This window comes from Sminthopsis crassicaudata, chromosome 1 (genome assembly GCF_048593235.1).
Source record: "Sminthopsis crassicaudata isolate SCR6 chromosome 1, ASM4859323v1, whole genome shotgun sequence".
NCBI classification, from domain to species: Eukaryota; Metazoa; Chordata; class Mammalia; order Dasyuromorphia; family Dasyuridae; genus Sminthopsis; species Sminthopsis crassicaudata.
Window position 1 is genome coordinate 148305023 of NC_133617.1, and position 15870 is coordinate 148320892.

The following is a 15870-nucleotide window of genomic DNA, read 5'->3' on the forward strand; positions in this document are numbered from 1 at the left end:
ATTTTTCTTTCCACCAAAGGATAAAATAGGGGTGACAATCCATTTCCAGCCCTTAGAAAATATCAGTGGAAGAATATTATGTTTATGTTACAATAAATAGAATTTTTGGGAAAGGGAGGAATATTTTTGAAATGTAGTGAAAGGAATTAAATATTATGATTGTATTATTGTTTCTTTTTTGTTTTTTAATTTTTGATAAGATGCATTTGGGATAAATGACTTGTCCAGGGTCACATAGCTAGTAAGGGTCAAATGTCTGAGACTGGATTTGAACTCAGTCCTCCTGACTCCAGCAGTGATGCTCTATACTCTGTGCTACCTATCTTCCCAAATATTATTGTTTATGACATAGTTTAGGAAAATAATGGTTATACTGTGCTTTCTGTTAAAGTTCTTCATTCAAGGAAATTGTTCAGTGGCCATTTATCAGGTATCCAGGTATCTTCTCAGATCCCAGTTGGGATACAAAAAAGATTAAGACAATTCCTGCTTTCAAGGAGCTTACATTCTGGACAAGACAATGCATGCTTTTAAGTTTACAAAAACGAAACGTAAAATAATGTAGAGGTCAGTGGTAATAGGGGAGTTGGAAAAGGCTTGTAAAAGATGGGGTTTGCATTGAACTTTGAAGGATACTAGAAATTCTAAGAGGTGGAGGTGAGAGAAAACAAGGATGTAGTGCTATCCAATGGTGACATATACATTTTATATTCCTTACAGATACCTCCACAGCCACCACTTCCTAGAATTGGTTACCTTACTGCTGTCGGTTCCAGCAATAAGCGCTCACCCTGCTGTGCTGCAGGCTATGAGAGATGTTTTGAAGTTTCTTACACAGTCGCAAAAGGGTCTTCTTTTTTTTCTCTCGGAACATGAAGCGACCAACTTGCTGATTAGAGCTCTTTGTCACCTTCTTGATCAAGAAGAAGAAGATGGTCTCCAGGCTGATGGTGTTATTGATGATACATTTGCTTTGTGGCTACAGTATTCAACTCAGACTTTGCAGTTTATTACAGAACTATTTTGTCATTTTCAGCGTTGCACAAACAATGAGGAAACTGATCATTCAGATCTCTTGGGAACCCTTCATAATCTTTACCAGATTACTTTTAATCCTGTGGGAAGAGCAGCTGTTGGTCATGTCTTCAGTCTTGAAAAGAATCTCCAGAGTCTTATTACTTTAATGGAGTACTATTCCAAAGAGGCTTTAGGGTAATTATTTACTGGTTTTTTTGTTTTGTTTTGTTTTGTTTTGTTTTGTTTTGTTTTTGTTTCACAATATAATGAAAAACTAGATCAATTCAATATATTTTTCAAAGGAAGATGATTCAAAAATAAGAATTAACATATTTTCGGGATGTTTGACTCAAGTTGACATAATAATTGATTAAAAGGTAGAATTACAGAAATATTATGTTGCCAAAAGTATGATGTGACTGACCTAATGAAATGAGTTGGCATTGTGATGCTATGTGTATCTTGTAGTCACATATCTCTTTCTGATAAAGTAATGATTTACAACTGAAATTACAATTGTCATGTTGGTGTTCAAGATACTACTACAGGGTTGTGAGAAACTTTTGAACTTCTGCTTCCTTTCCTCAGGCGGGTAGTGTCGGTGGCTACTCTGTGTGAAATAATGTAGGAAGGAAGCATATATGTATCTGTCATAATAATGCTTACTTTTGTGGTTGTGAAGGCTTGTGTTGTCATTTCCATCGTTTTTATGATTCACTAAGTGTATGCTGTGAACTTAAGTTGGCATACACATGGATAAGTCTCCATTGCTGTTGTTTCTTGTAGTAAAGAATATTATTCTGCCTTGAACAAAAACTTTTGAGAACTGCTGCATTATATTATGCATTTGTTAATATGAACTGAGTTTGAATATAGTATAATCTTGTCTTCAGAAATTACATTGTGGTAATTGAAAATTATGTTGTGTGGCATTTGTAACAATCTTATTTCCTTTAAAACTCAGTAGAAAAGAGGTGGTTTGAAACATATTTTGATTTATCATTTTGTACCAGAGAACCTAGAAAACCTCTCATATTATAATGAATGAAGAAATGGATGTATCTTTTCCAAGAGCTTAAAAATTTTATCTTGTTTCAGGGACTCCAAGTCAAAGAAATCGGTAGCTTATAATTATGCGTGCATACTTGTTTTGTTGGTGGTTCAGTCTTCTAGTGATGTCCAGATGCTAGAGCAACATGCAGCGCCTCTCTTGAAGCTATGTAAAGCAGATGAAAATAACACGAAATTGCAAGGTGTGGTACATGAAGTTATTAATGTGTGCAGAACATCTAGGAAAACTTTTAAGTATCAGGTTTTGAATGTCTTATCAGGTTTTGAATAGAGTGATGCTGATATATTTTTCACTGTTTAAAATAAAATTTCATTTGAAGAAGCTTTTATATGAAGCCAAGAATTTTAAAGTATTATTGGAAATATGCCTTTTCTTAGAAATAATTGTGGAAGCTGGTGATTGACTAGTAAGAGCGGCTTACTTAAAACTGGAATAGAAGTGTTCACTTTAAAATTTGCAGTTATCTACTTCATTGTAGGTATAGTCTACTATTGTAGTTATTCATAAATTGTTTGTGGTTTGCCATGACCTGTTGGAATTATGTGGAGACTTGTTGAAAATGGACATTTATTAAAAAAAAAAAAAAAAAAAAACCAAAAAAAAAAAAAAACCAAAAAACCCTTGATTTTGAATAAAATATGTTTGGAAAAATCTTATCTAAGACATTTTTTCAAAATTCTAATGTGTATTCATATTTAATTAGAAATATTTTATATTACAATAGGAAGAAAATTTACTTACATTTTTGTGTTTAGGATTTTAAATTAGTTGCTTATTTTTTTCTTTTTATCTAACAGGTAAAATCTTAGGTATCAGGTAACAGATTTATATTCTGGCATATTAAATAGCTTTCCATAAAAAAATTCACTTGGCTATTTTGTCCATTCATCATTATCAAAATAAGAGTCTTTTACTTTGATTTTCTTTCTCATTAATCTAAGAGTATGTTTATTTATTTAGCGTTGCTCGCACATGAAACTTATTATTTATTTATTTTTGGTGGAGCAGTTTGGGTCAAGTAACTTGCCCAGGGTCACACAGCTAGTACTGGTCAAATTCTGAGGCTGGATTTGAACTTAAGTCCACCTGACTTTAGGACCAATTCTCTTTCATTTCATAACTTAGGTGCCCCTATAATTTGTTTTTGATGATCATGCTACATTTGTATTATAGCCACTGGTAGAATTTGAATCCATTGTAGTAGATATTTTTATCTTTTTGTTTAAATGATCTCTTCATTCTAGTAGAGAGAGATATATCTTCACGTAGATTTAGTTTTTCATGTACAAATGTTTGATATGGATAAATACTTAATTTTTACTAATATAATGTCTAATAAAAGCAAAGAAGACTTAACCATCCTATGGTATATATTGAGGGATATGATTTCTTCCCTAGATTATTTTTAAAATCAGTAGTAATTGAGAATAAGTTGATATAGTGGATAGAGAGGAATTTTGTGTTCTAACAGTAGAGATGTATAAATAGGTACATACTAGATGCATAAAGAGAATAAAATATCTAATAATACATAATATGTACACACACACGCCCACACACAGAGAGTAGATACAGAGTTAACATTTTGAGAGTGCTGACCAGAGAGCCCGAAATGAAGTCCCAGTTTTCACATATTCTGGTTGTATGATCCTGGACAAGTGATTTAATGACTTAGTGTTCAGAGATGGTACTGATTTTCTCCTTTGAGAGTTTCCCATAACAGTGAAATCATGGGTCCCCCTTCTTGTTTGTAATATATTGAATTTTTGTTTTGAAATTGAAGCAAAATTAATGTTTTGAAGTTGGGGATAAGGTTGAAAATTGATAATTAAATGGATATCAAGAAGAGTTTTTGGGAAATACAGAAATCTTGTTTTTAGAAACCAAATAACTGAAGTTTTTACATATTTCAAGAATAATATATTAATATAGGTATTAGATCAGAAGCATGTAAGAGGCCTCTGAGGCCATTTAGTTGAGTGGTCTTTGAGGAATTGAGACTGAGAATGTGTTAAGTGACTTGTCCAGGGTCTTACAGCTACTTAATATCAGAGATGGAATTTGATGCATGATGTTCTGACTTCAAATGCAGTACAATTTCTCTTTTACGACACTGCCTCTTACCTTCTTTTTAAGGATTATTTGAAGTTCCTAAAACCATTCATCAAGAAAGCAGAAACATAATTTAATATTCTTTAGGCTGAGCAGAATTTAATTTGTGGAAAGAAAATTTTTATGTGATATCACTATTTTGCCTTGGTCAAGAATCTTTTCACAGGCTTTATTTTGAAAGTTTTCATTTTAATTTAAAGTTTAAAGTTCTCTTTTTTCCTTTCAGAACTTGGCAAGTGGTTGGAGCCTCTGAAAAACCTTAGATTTGAAATTAATTGTATCCCAAGCCTAATTGAATATGTTAAACAGGTTAGTAAGTTTTTACTTGATTTTAGGAAAATTTATCAAAATATACAGAAATATTGAAATAAATTATCCTCAAGGAATAGAAAAAATTATTTTCTATTATCACACAATCATCATGTTAATGAAACACATTTGACTATGGGCTTTTTATATATTTATATTAGACTCAGAGTTACACATATATCCCATTCTTTGTAGTTTTGTTTAAATCTTTTAGTATATTTGCCAGATATTGCTCTGATATACTCCCAAGAATGTGTTGTGGTGGGTAAAATAATTATCTTAGTCAAGAGTACTTATACTTTAACTAACTTTTGACATTAATTCTATAGTGTGGTCACAGCCCAGTCTCCTAACCTTTAACTTTTTCAGCCTGATAGCAATCATATCTACATGATAGGACTTTTGTGACGATCATATTTATAAAATATTAAAATATGCCAAGTTTTTTGAAAATCTAAAAGCACAGTCTAAATGATGTTAATGTTTTTGTTTTGGGTCTGTATATTCTCCCCTCCCCCCAATTAGATATTTGATTACATTGATATTGGGAGCTTCAGGTGAAGAGCTGTTTCTTCTTATACTGAGCAGACCCTACTCTGCAATTTAGTCTTGATTGTCAGTGTGTCTTCAGAAGTTGTGTGTTTGTCAGAGTCACAGAGCCAGTCGGGGTCAACTGAGACGTGAACCTAGATTTTTCTGATTCTGAATTCAGTTTTCTATGGACTTTGTAGCCTCACTGCTATAATCTTATCATTATTGTAATTATTATTAATTTAAAAAGGAGTATCATGAGGATCAAATGAAAAATGTTTTTGCAAGTGCTTTGAAAAATCAAAAGTAAAAAGTTAAATTAACAAGCATTCATTAAGTGTTTGCAGTGTTCCAGGTAAGCATTTGAGAAATATTACCTTCACAAATTTGAGGAGTTGGAAGTTGTTATTAGTTATAGTTGAAGAAATTGAGGCAAGTAGAGTTTAAATGACTTGCCCACAATCACATAGCTAGTAAGTGTCAAAAGTTAGATTTGAACTTGGGTCTTCTTTACTCTAGATTCAATATTCTGTCTACTGTGCTGCCTAACTGCTTTAGCAGCATTACATGTTATTGTTTACGGTGGCATATAAGTAGAGGATTGGCCTTAGAGCCATGAAGAGCTGGGTTCAAATTCTACCTCTTACACCTGCTGCCTGGGACAAGATGACAGCTGCCAAATTACTTAACCTCTCTGGTTCCCAGACAACTCTCTAAAACATGTAAGTTGCTACCTGCATTAACTGTTTCTAGTGGGATTTAGGGAAGCTAGATTGGCACAGTGGGTAGAGTGCTGAGCATGTAGTCAGGAATACTCATCTTCCTATTCAAATCTGGCCTCAGATGCTCAGAGGTGTGACCCTGAGCAAGTCATTTAAACCTGTTTGCCTCAGTTTACTTGTCAATAAGATGAAGTGGTGGTTGAGGGAACTGGCAAATCACTCCAGTATCTATACCAAGAAAACCGCAAATGGGGTCATAAAAAGTCAAATATGACTGGAATGACTCAACAACAACAATAACAACAAAAAAGAGGGAATTTCTTTGTTCTGAAGTTCTTTATGACAAAGAAATCACAAATCTAATCTTCATTTCCTGTTACTCTTCATGGATTAATTTCAAGTTCAAGTTAAATTTCATTCTTTTTTAAAAGAATTTTTATTGATAGCTTTTGTTTTTATATTGCCAAAATTCCTTCTGTATCTCATTCCTCTTCTTTCCCAGGAAACCATCCCATGTAACTAAGAATTTTTTTTTAAGGGAAAAAATCAGCAAAAGTGATCAATACATGAAGGAAATTTGAAAATATATGCAATGTTTCATGCTAATTAACTTCCCAACTCTGCAAAGGAGTAGGGGAGGTGATTCATATATTTTCTTTGAGATTATGCTTATCTTTGTAATTTTGAAACATTTAACTTACCCATTTCTTAATGTAAAAACTTAGTTTATATTATACTTCAAAGATCTGATTGTGACACTCAGGTCAAGGGCTAATTCATTTTGTCATTGATTTCTGGCAATTCTGACGATAATGTTAACAATTTTATATCCATGTGAATTCTTGCATTTTATGTATATTTGGTACTTATTTTGGATAATTAATTGATGTTTCATTATAAAAGCAAGTAGTTTGTCATTTTTTTTGTGATTTCCTAATGCTCACTTTGTATATATCATAGATTCACAGAATTAGAAGAGATTCAAGATATGATTTAATTTTCCACATTGTAGCTTACTATGATTCCCTTCTGTAGGCATATTCATCAGTGATCAATGATCATCAAGCTATTGCTTAAAGAATTCTCTTGAGGAAGAGCACAGTCTTTCCTGAAGCAAGCTATTTCATTTTTGCATGGCTGTGATTGTTTTTTTCCTTATGTCAAGATTGGTTCTTCTTATAAATTACATTCATTAGTTTTACTCTACAAGAGCAGATTGCATTGGCCTAATTTCTGTCCTATCTGTTAACCTTTCAAATTCTTAAAGATCTTTCTTACGATCTCTTAAAGTCTTTTTTTTTCCCTTTCATACTTAATTTTAATTGATCCTCATATTAAACTATTCTCCAGGTCATTATTTTGGTTGCCTTTTTTTTTTTTTTTTTTTTTTTTTATAATGTTCTCTAATTTATCACTAACTTTCTTAATAATGTGTTCAGTTTCATTGTCTTCTGTCCTACATATCTGACTAGAGAGGAATATAGAATTCTTATCTTTTTTTGGTCTTTTTCTTATCCTTTTAAAAAATTTAGCCTAAAAATCATATTAGCTTTTTTTGACTACCACATTTGGTTACCTTTGCACAGTATTGTATAGTACTTCCTTTCATTTTTATAAAGCAGGCGGAAGATCCTTGACATAACCTCTTTTAGTTAATAATTCTCCTACTTCCACTACTGCTACTGCTATGAGATCCAGTATGTATCATGACCTGACCTAGGGGTATGAGAGGAAAAAATTTAGACTGCAGCATAATGAGGAATGCAGCATTGTGGTTGGCCTCGGCACTCTTCTTAAATAAAAGCTTAAGGAAGACCCATCCAATTACAAGGAGATCAAGGGTTAAAAAAGTACTTTCAAGGAGTAAGTTCTAGGGCCGGAGTAATCTTTTATTTGATTATTTTTGATATAATAGAGAGTACTGATCTAGGAGTTTGAAGATCTGAGTTTGAGTTTGCTCTGACCGTTATCATAGGGCACTCATTCCACCTTAATGAGGAGGTTCCTTGTAGGCTAGAACTTAAAGTCTTGGTCTGTGTAAAACATTGGTGGATAGTGGTGGTAGTTGGGGTTGGAGATGAGAGGACAATGAAGCATCAATTGAGAAGTAATAGGGTAGAAGTACAGAAAAGTTTAAAAGAAAAAAACAGTAAAAGAGGAAGATGAGGCAGAGGAAGAAAAGCTGTTATTTCTAAGAGAGATCTTCCGTGTATAACAATTTCTAGTAAAGTGAGTTTCTTTTTGTACTGTGTGAGATACCATACACATGACTAATATGAACTTTGTTCTTATTGATATTAAGAAAGTTTTTTTAGCATAGTCTCAAACTCTCATCCTTTGCTTTTTTCTCTCCTTCATTTCCCACCCTAAAAACTTATGTTTTTGGGTTAACATAATTTAGTGAGCTTTATTTTGGATTACTTAAGCAAAGTAAGTCAGAGCTAATGTAGGAAATAAATGAATACACTACTATCTTTGATATTATCATAGTGAAAAAGCCAGAAATTATTAATATGATTCTGTATAGTACTGCTGTTTCTCCATTACAGCTATCTTCAAACTTCAGGAATTACTAGTTACGTTTCTCCAAGCAAACAACATTTTTTTCACCTCCTTGACACTGGTAGGTAGGTTGTATATGAAGCAATAGCAACACAACTCCTGTGTATTGTTAGGTAATATTGACTTGAATGGGTGCAAAAGAACTTAAAACAATTGAACTTATATTGTTTTTAGTCTTAAATATTCTGCTCCCACCTCCTGCTAAAGGATTGGAAATAAAGTTCTTTTCTCTTTACAAAATTGACTTCATCCATCTCCCTACTTCATTGTTCATATCAGAAATTGAATATGTTTTAAAGACATGGCAGATAGTGGACAGCCCTGTTTGTCGGGAGCAAAGTAATGTGCTTAGGAATCATGCATATCTTTAGTTGCAAACTCTTGGCAGGGACACTTTATTCATGATTTCTCTCCCACTAAAACTTCCTTGAGCTGTAATGTAGTTGCTTATAAAAGTAATTTTATAAGTTTTTAAAAATTATAGTAATGGAATAAAAAAATTTTGTACAAGAAGAAGTTGTATTGTTAGTATGAAATCATAAGAAAGTATCACTTTTATGATATGGAAAAATCTTATAAAGAAGTAGTGTATTTGATTTTTGCCAATAGCTTATTAGTTTCCACTAAACCTTTTAAAGGAAATATTTCAGAAATATTACAAGAATTATTTTAGAATTACCTAACTGGTCTGTTTGGTATTTCTCATTTTCTTCATTAGACTCTATTCAGAATACTAAAATGTGGGGAAGGGAAAGAATAGAGAAGGGCTTAATTCATTTTTTTTTTCCCTTTCTTTTTTAAGCTAATGAGATCCCTGGAAGATGAATTGGTCATGGTTCTGCACATGAACATTTATGTATCTATGATGTAGATCATTGGTATTTTCAGGGAATGTGTTCTAATTCCCTTTAATTTATAAATGCTATACATGATAATAATAAGAACCTGTGTGTCTGACCTGACTCCCAATGCCTCAGATTCATGTTGTCCAAAAGTTCTTTCACATGTTTTAATCTATCATTTCTTCAAAAGCATTTCTTTAGTCGTAGTTGTAAAAAACTAATCTTCCCTCCCCCTTGCTCCATTTGCAGTTAAAATTTCCCTTCCTTAAGTTCTTGTTGATCATTTAGGTAGCTGTTTTGCTGAAAGGAATTCACATTAAGATGTCCTTGACTTTATAGAATCTACTTTTAGGGTATTTCCATGTTAAAAGAGGAACTTGTTATTTTTTAGTTGTGATACTTGTGGGGAGTTGTTCTATTTTTGTGTAAGGGAAATCATCTTGGGTTCCTTGTCTTTCTCGTCTTTATTCCTCCTTTATCTCTTTACTCCTCAGCAGCTAAAACTTGATAGTAAAATACATGTAATCAGATTGCTTATTTAGATAATCATTTTAATTGACCTTTTTGTCTGAAGTCTTCCTAATTTAATCCATTATACATTTTAGGTATCAAAGGGATTTTTCTAGAGTGTAGATCTGGCCATGTCATATCCCATTTTTCCCTTCCCACCCATCAAGTCCAGTTTTATTCTCCATTAATAAGTTGTAGCAGCTCCGTTTTATCTCTAGAATCAAATATGAAATATTCTGGCTCATAAGGGTCTTGACTACCCAACCCCCTTCCTGCCTTTCTAATCTACTTCCATATTATTTCCTCCAAACTTTTTATGGATCAACCGTATTGGCCTACTTGGTATTCTTCAAACATGATTCATCTGGTATCTTTATAAATTTACATTGGAGGTTTTCTCTTTCTGGTATACTCTTATTACATCCCAATCTCCTCATGACCAAAGTTTTCTTTAAAATTGGTCTTTTTTGAAAACTATCCTTATATTCTATAGCTGTTAGTATCTTTCCCTCTAAAGTTATATGTTTGTGTGTGTGTGTATATGTGTATATATATATATAATATTTGATTTTTATGTATTTTATAAATATGTATAGACAACACACATACATATGCACATACACACATACAATACTATATATACATGCACACACGGTACATGTACACACAAGTACACATATACATGTACATACATTTACACGCATACACACCTACACACACTTATTGTCTTGTCATTTGACTAACTTCTTTGAAGGTAGGGACTGTTTTGTATTTGTCTTTATAGCTCTCGTTTAGTTCTGTATCTGGACATAGTGTGTGCTTGATAAATGCTTATTAATAGATTGATACAGATTCATACTTTCTACTCGTTTCCTTATTTTCCTTAGTTATTATAGACTCTGTAAGGCTCAGGAAAAAACAAACTTTTATTATAAGGCAAAAAGAATTTTTGAATATTTGAAACCACAAATCAACAAGCTATAGATATGTTGGCTTTCCTGTGCATTTTGATCTTTTAACTTTTTAAAAACTAAAACTTAACATCCTTAGTCACTGAATTTGCTGCACTTATGTTCTTTTTATCCATCTTATTCTTTAAGATAGTTCACAATAGAGATAAAATAGATTATTAAAAATCTGTGTATAGATGCCTCTATTTTAACTTTACTTAATCAGTATCTTGCAACTTATATTTAAAATATGTGTATGTTTTAACTAAGACTATATTCAGTTACTAATGCATTACCTCATTTTTTTCTTGACCTGATGTAAATTAGGACATAAAATATATTAAAATCTCTTATAACTCTTGTTTTTTAAAAAGAATATTGATAACTTGATGACCCCAGAAGGAGTTGGTCTACCAACTGCATTACGTGTCCTCTGTAACATAGCATGCCCACCACCTCCTGTTGAAGGTATAGTATTAGCCATTATATCTTTAAGTAGATTTTATATTTTAATTAAATTTTTCTTATTAAATGAAATCTATAAAATCTATAATTGTTTCTTTAATGTGTAACTAATTTGAGTGTTCTGTTTTTCCTTTATGAAGGTCAACAGAAAGATCTGAAGTGGAACCTTGCAGTTATTCAGCTTTTTTCTGCTGAAGGAATGGACACCTTTATTCGTGTTCTGCAAAAACTGAACAATATTCTTACGCAGCCTTGGAGACTCCATGTCAACATGGGGACTACTCTTCATCGAGTTACTACCATTTCCATGGCTCGCTGCACACTCACTCTTCTTAAAACCATGTTAACGGAACTTCTCAGGGGTGGATCCTTTGAGTTTAAAGACATGCGTGTTCCTTCAGCCCTTGTTACTTTACACATGCTACTGTGCTCTATCCCTCTCTCAGGTCGTCTGGATAGTGATGAGCAGAAGATTCAGAATGACATCATTGATATCTTACTGACTTTTACACAGGGAGTTAATGAAAAACTTACAATTTCGGAAGAGACTTTAGCCAATAATACTTGGTCTTTAATGTTAAAAGAAGTTCTTTCTTCAGTCTTGAGAGTTCCTGAAGGATTTTTTTCTGGACTCATTCTGCTTTCAGAGCTCCTGCCCCTTCCATTGCCCATGCAAACAACTCAGGTATCACTTCCATATCACTTGCATCTTTATAAATGACTTCAGTATCACTTAAAAATCCATGATCTTGATTATGGACCCCCCCCCCCCAAAAAAAAAAAAAAAAAAAAAAGCCCTGAAGATAATAACTGGAGGAGGGTGAAACTTGTAAAAACTGATGCAAGTTGGGTGCTGTGATTTGTCTGGTGGACGTAATACTTTAGTCAACTTTTGTTAAAAATCAATTTTATTATTATACTGGAATTAACTTGTGCTCTTCTGGTGTGTGTGGCATTTAAAAAAAAGTATTGTTTCCTTTTAAATCGTGTTAGAATTTGGCATCTGTTATTTCTCTTAATGAAATTTGTTCTGATGACTATTTAACTGAGAGTTAAAATATATTACCAATTCATTTGAAATCAAGCAAATGTTTAGACCATGTAATAGGAAATTTAAAAAAAAAATTTAACTATAGTAAAAATTTGCCTGCAGAAACAGATTGGTGTAGTAGTGTTTCCTGAAAATTAATTTTTTGGTCAGTAATTATAAATATAAAGAAAATTGATACACATATACATGCATATATACTTTCTTAACAGGTTATTGAGCCACATGATATATCAGTGGCACTCAACACTCGCAAACTGTGGAGTATGCACCTCCACGTCCAGGCAAAACTGCTCCAAGAAATAGTTCGTTCTTTCTCTGGCACAACTTGCCTGCCAATTCAGCACATGTTGCGGCGCATTTGTGTTCAATTATGTGATCTTGCTTCACCAACTGCACTTCTAATCATGAGAACTGTCTTGGACTTGATTGTAGAAGACATGCAAAGGTATTTTCATTTTATTCTTTTTTGGAAGACATTTATTTCCAATTCCTGAATTTTGTTTAATATAATACAATGTGGATATTTTTACTACATTCTTAACTTATAATTTGGAAATTTGGCTTCAAAATTCATAAAAATCTCAAAAGGAAAAATGTGATACAGTAAGAAGTGCTCTGATGTGGACTTAATAGGACTTGGGTTTGAATCTATATAAATATTCATTTTACTTCAGTTATTTATTTGAAGAATCCTTTAAATAGGATGTCCCTTTAAGTCATTTTAATTTGAAAAATTTCAGTTATTCATCTGTTAAGTAAAGCCAAATTGATTTAGATTTTTATTAGAATTCTAGCATGTTTAAACTGTTAAATAAGACAATTTGTATATATTGTGTGTTTTAGGATTTCATGAGAAATTGCCTTGGGTTTTTTAAGGATTAAGAGAAAATGGATTGGATTACAGAATACGAATGATTAAATGTCAGAAGACAGAATTATTTTTCATTAAGTTTATTACTTTTATTTCAGCAATTCAGAAGATAAAGAAAAACAGTATACAAGTCAAACAACCAGACTTCTGGCTCTTCTTGATGCCCTGGCTTCACACAAAGCTTGTAAATTGGCTATTTTGCATCTGATAAATGGAACTATTAAAGGTGATGAACGATATGCAGAGATTTTCCAGGAATTGTTAGCTCTTCGATCAACTGGAGAGAGTGTCATTCATCAGCAGTGTGTTGAATATGTCATGTCCATTTTGCAGTCTCTATGTGATCAGGTACTTATATAATTGTTTTATATACTGCTTTAAAAATATAGGCCATACACAAGTTTCTCTCAATTTATGTATTTCTAGTTGGACAGTTGACATCTTTTAGATGGTTCTTCCTTCTGAGGAGCAACATCTTTGCAGATCCCTGCCTTTCATTGATCATCTCAACCAATTCGGAGGTTTTAAAAGGTTAAGTTGCAGTACTGACATTTTGCTACTTCACAGACCTTGTTTCTTTGTTGAAGGGCTCTTCTTCTGTAATAGATTTCTAGATGGTGGTTGTGGACAAAGTGCTCATTTTCCTTTTGATTATGTTAACAATGGGTTTTCTCTGAGTTTTGTAGTTTTTAGGATTGTCTCCCCCCTCATTCCCCCCGGACAATTCTTAAAAATCTTCAGGTTGTAGGTTGACTATATTTCCGATCACTCTGGTTAAAGATGTAAAGATATCTTGTTTTTGTTCGTCAGTGGCTTCCAGTTTACTTTCATGTGATATAATCCACATAACCTCTGTGACTTTGATCATTTGATATCTCTTTGCCCAGTAATTTTCAAGAATGTACTTGTTATCTGGTAGGGAGATGTGAAGTTCTAGCATTGCACTCTGTGTACATCCCATATTTTTTGAAATTTCTTTGTGTTTCTACTTCAACAAAACCTTAATTTTGTAATCTTTACAACTCAATGAAAAAAAGGACTCTTGGGATTATATTTTCCTTTATAAAAGAGACCTGAGTAAAATTTATTTGGAGTTTATTTACCTTTTACTTTACATAATGGATTTTAGTGGAGATTTGTATTGATTGTGTTGATTTGTGTTGATTGTACATTACATGTGAAGCTTAATCAGTTGAAAGTATAGTCCTGGCCCCAACTGTCTTTATTTCTTGGTCCTACTTTCTTTTATATTCTTCTGACCCAAACTTTTTTGTTTTCAAGTTTCTAAGGCCTAAAGGCCTCAAAGTAGTTTGAGGGGTTTTGTTTTATTTCCTAAAACAAAAATCTGATTGTATTATTCCCTTGTTCAAGAATATTCATTAGTACTCTATATCTATCTTTTTATCCCTTGATCTGCGGCAGAATACAAACTCATTAGTTTAGTATTTAAAGCCCTTCAGAATTTGGTTCCAGTTTACTTTTTCTGATTTTTATCTTTCTTCACATATTCTATATTTTGGGCAGATTTGCTTATATGTAATTTCCTGGGTTCAGCTTTCTATCTTATCTCAGAACCTCCTTCAGAGACTGTTGCCTTCCTTCCTCACCTTAGAGTGTTAGAATATTTGACCTCTTTATGTATCTTAGGTGTCACCTCTTGGTAGTTGGTGTTCCCTCTTTTTCTTCTTAAGTTATTGTATTTACTTAGTTGTGTTTGTTGTTTTTTCCCAATGAACTTTAAGTTTGGGCTTGTGTTCTTCTTCCCCAGAATTGCCTCAGTAGAAGTACTGCGTAATCTCTTCCTAAAGTGAATTTAATTAGACCAGAGTGGGTTGCCTTCCTTCCTCCCCAGTGTCCTTAACTTGGTGACCTTGTCACTGAGCATCCAGGGCACTGGATAATTCTTGGAATTTAATTCAGTGAATCAACTGATCTAATTTTTTTCTAGCTATTGTTCTCTAACTCAGCCCCTTTTCTTAGGTCATTGTTCTTACTAGGGTTATGTGCCTCAGTTTCCTGTACCTTTGCTCCCTGTCCTCCTTCCCCAGATAAGTCCCCTGGAGTGGGACTTGTCACAGGGCCCAGTCTACCTTATTTATTCCTTCTAATCTTCCTTTTTCTCTGGGAAGAATTATCAAATAAATTTCTTATTATTACCATTACCATTGGAATGAACATGACAATCTCCTCTCTGTATGTGTGTTATCTCTTTGAAGAATCCCCTTTTAATTGGTATCCCCAGCATGTTGCATAGTGCTTCACATATAGAAGCTTGATAAATGCTTTTTCATTTGTTCAATTGATGACAAAAACAAAATACTGACATGTTATATTGGCATAATAGTGCATATTTGAGTATATAATAAATAAATGTAGAATTTTGACTGAATTGTAGAGTGCAAGAAGTAATGTATAATAGACTTGGAACAGTAGATTAGAGTAAAGTTGTGAAAGGCTTTAAATACTAAATAGAGATATCTGTATTTAATCCTATAGGCAAAAGACTGTGGTCTGTTAGAACTGATTGAGCAGAGAGTTACACTGTCAGACCTGTGCCTTTGAAATAATATTGTGGGATCTTTGTGTAAGCTGGGTTAAGGAGGGGAAGACACTGGATGCAAAGTGATCAATAGGAATTTATTGCAATTGTCTAGGCAAAAAGTCTTGAAGACCTAGGACTGGGGAATTAAAAATAATCTTGTTTGTTAAAATTCTTAGTTGCCTGTTTCTCTATGTTGTTCTCAGTCCTTTTATTGCCTATGTAAAATATAATATTGATATATCATCATATTTGTTATTAGCAGATTTGAAAAATTCCATGTGCAAAGGAGTTTAATTTTTGTAATAGAGCTTGAA

At 32.8% G+C, this 15870-nt stretch overlaps 1 protein-coding gene across 8 annotated transcripts in view; it reads left to right on the forward strand.

The window, feature by feature from the left end:
• VIRMA (vir like m6A methyltransferase associated) overlaps window positions 1-15870 on the forward strand; it is a 90300-nt gene that overhangs the window by 62056 nt on the left and 12374 nt on the right. For all 8 annotated transcript variants that reach the window (XM_074269299.1, XM_074269282.1, XM_074269327.1 and 5 more), the window contains 7 exons: window positions 721-1212; window positions 2116-2270; window positions 4428-4510; window positions 11002-11095; window positions 11233-11777; window positions 12353-12588; window positions 13113-13362. In XM_074269299.1, the coding sequence (XP_074125400.1) occupies window positions 721-1212; window positions 2116-2270; window positions 4428-4510; window positions 11002-11095; window positions 11233-11777; window positions 12353-12588; window positions 13113-13362 (1855 nt within the window). The remainder of the gene's footprint in view (window positions 1-720; window positions 1213-2115; window positions 2271-4427; window positions 4511-11001; window positions 11096-11232; window positions 11778-12352; window positions 12589-13112; window positions 13363-15870) is intronic.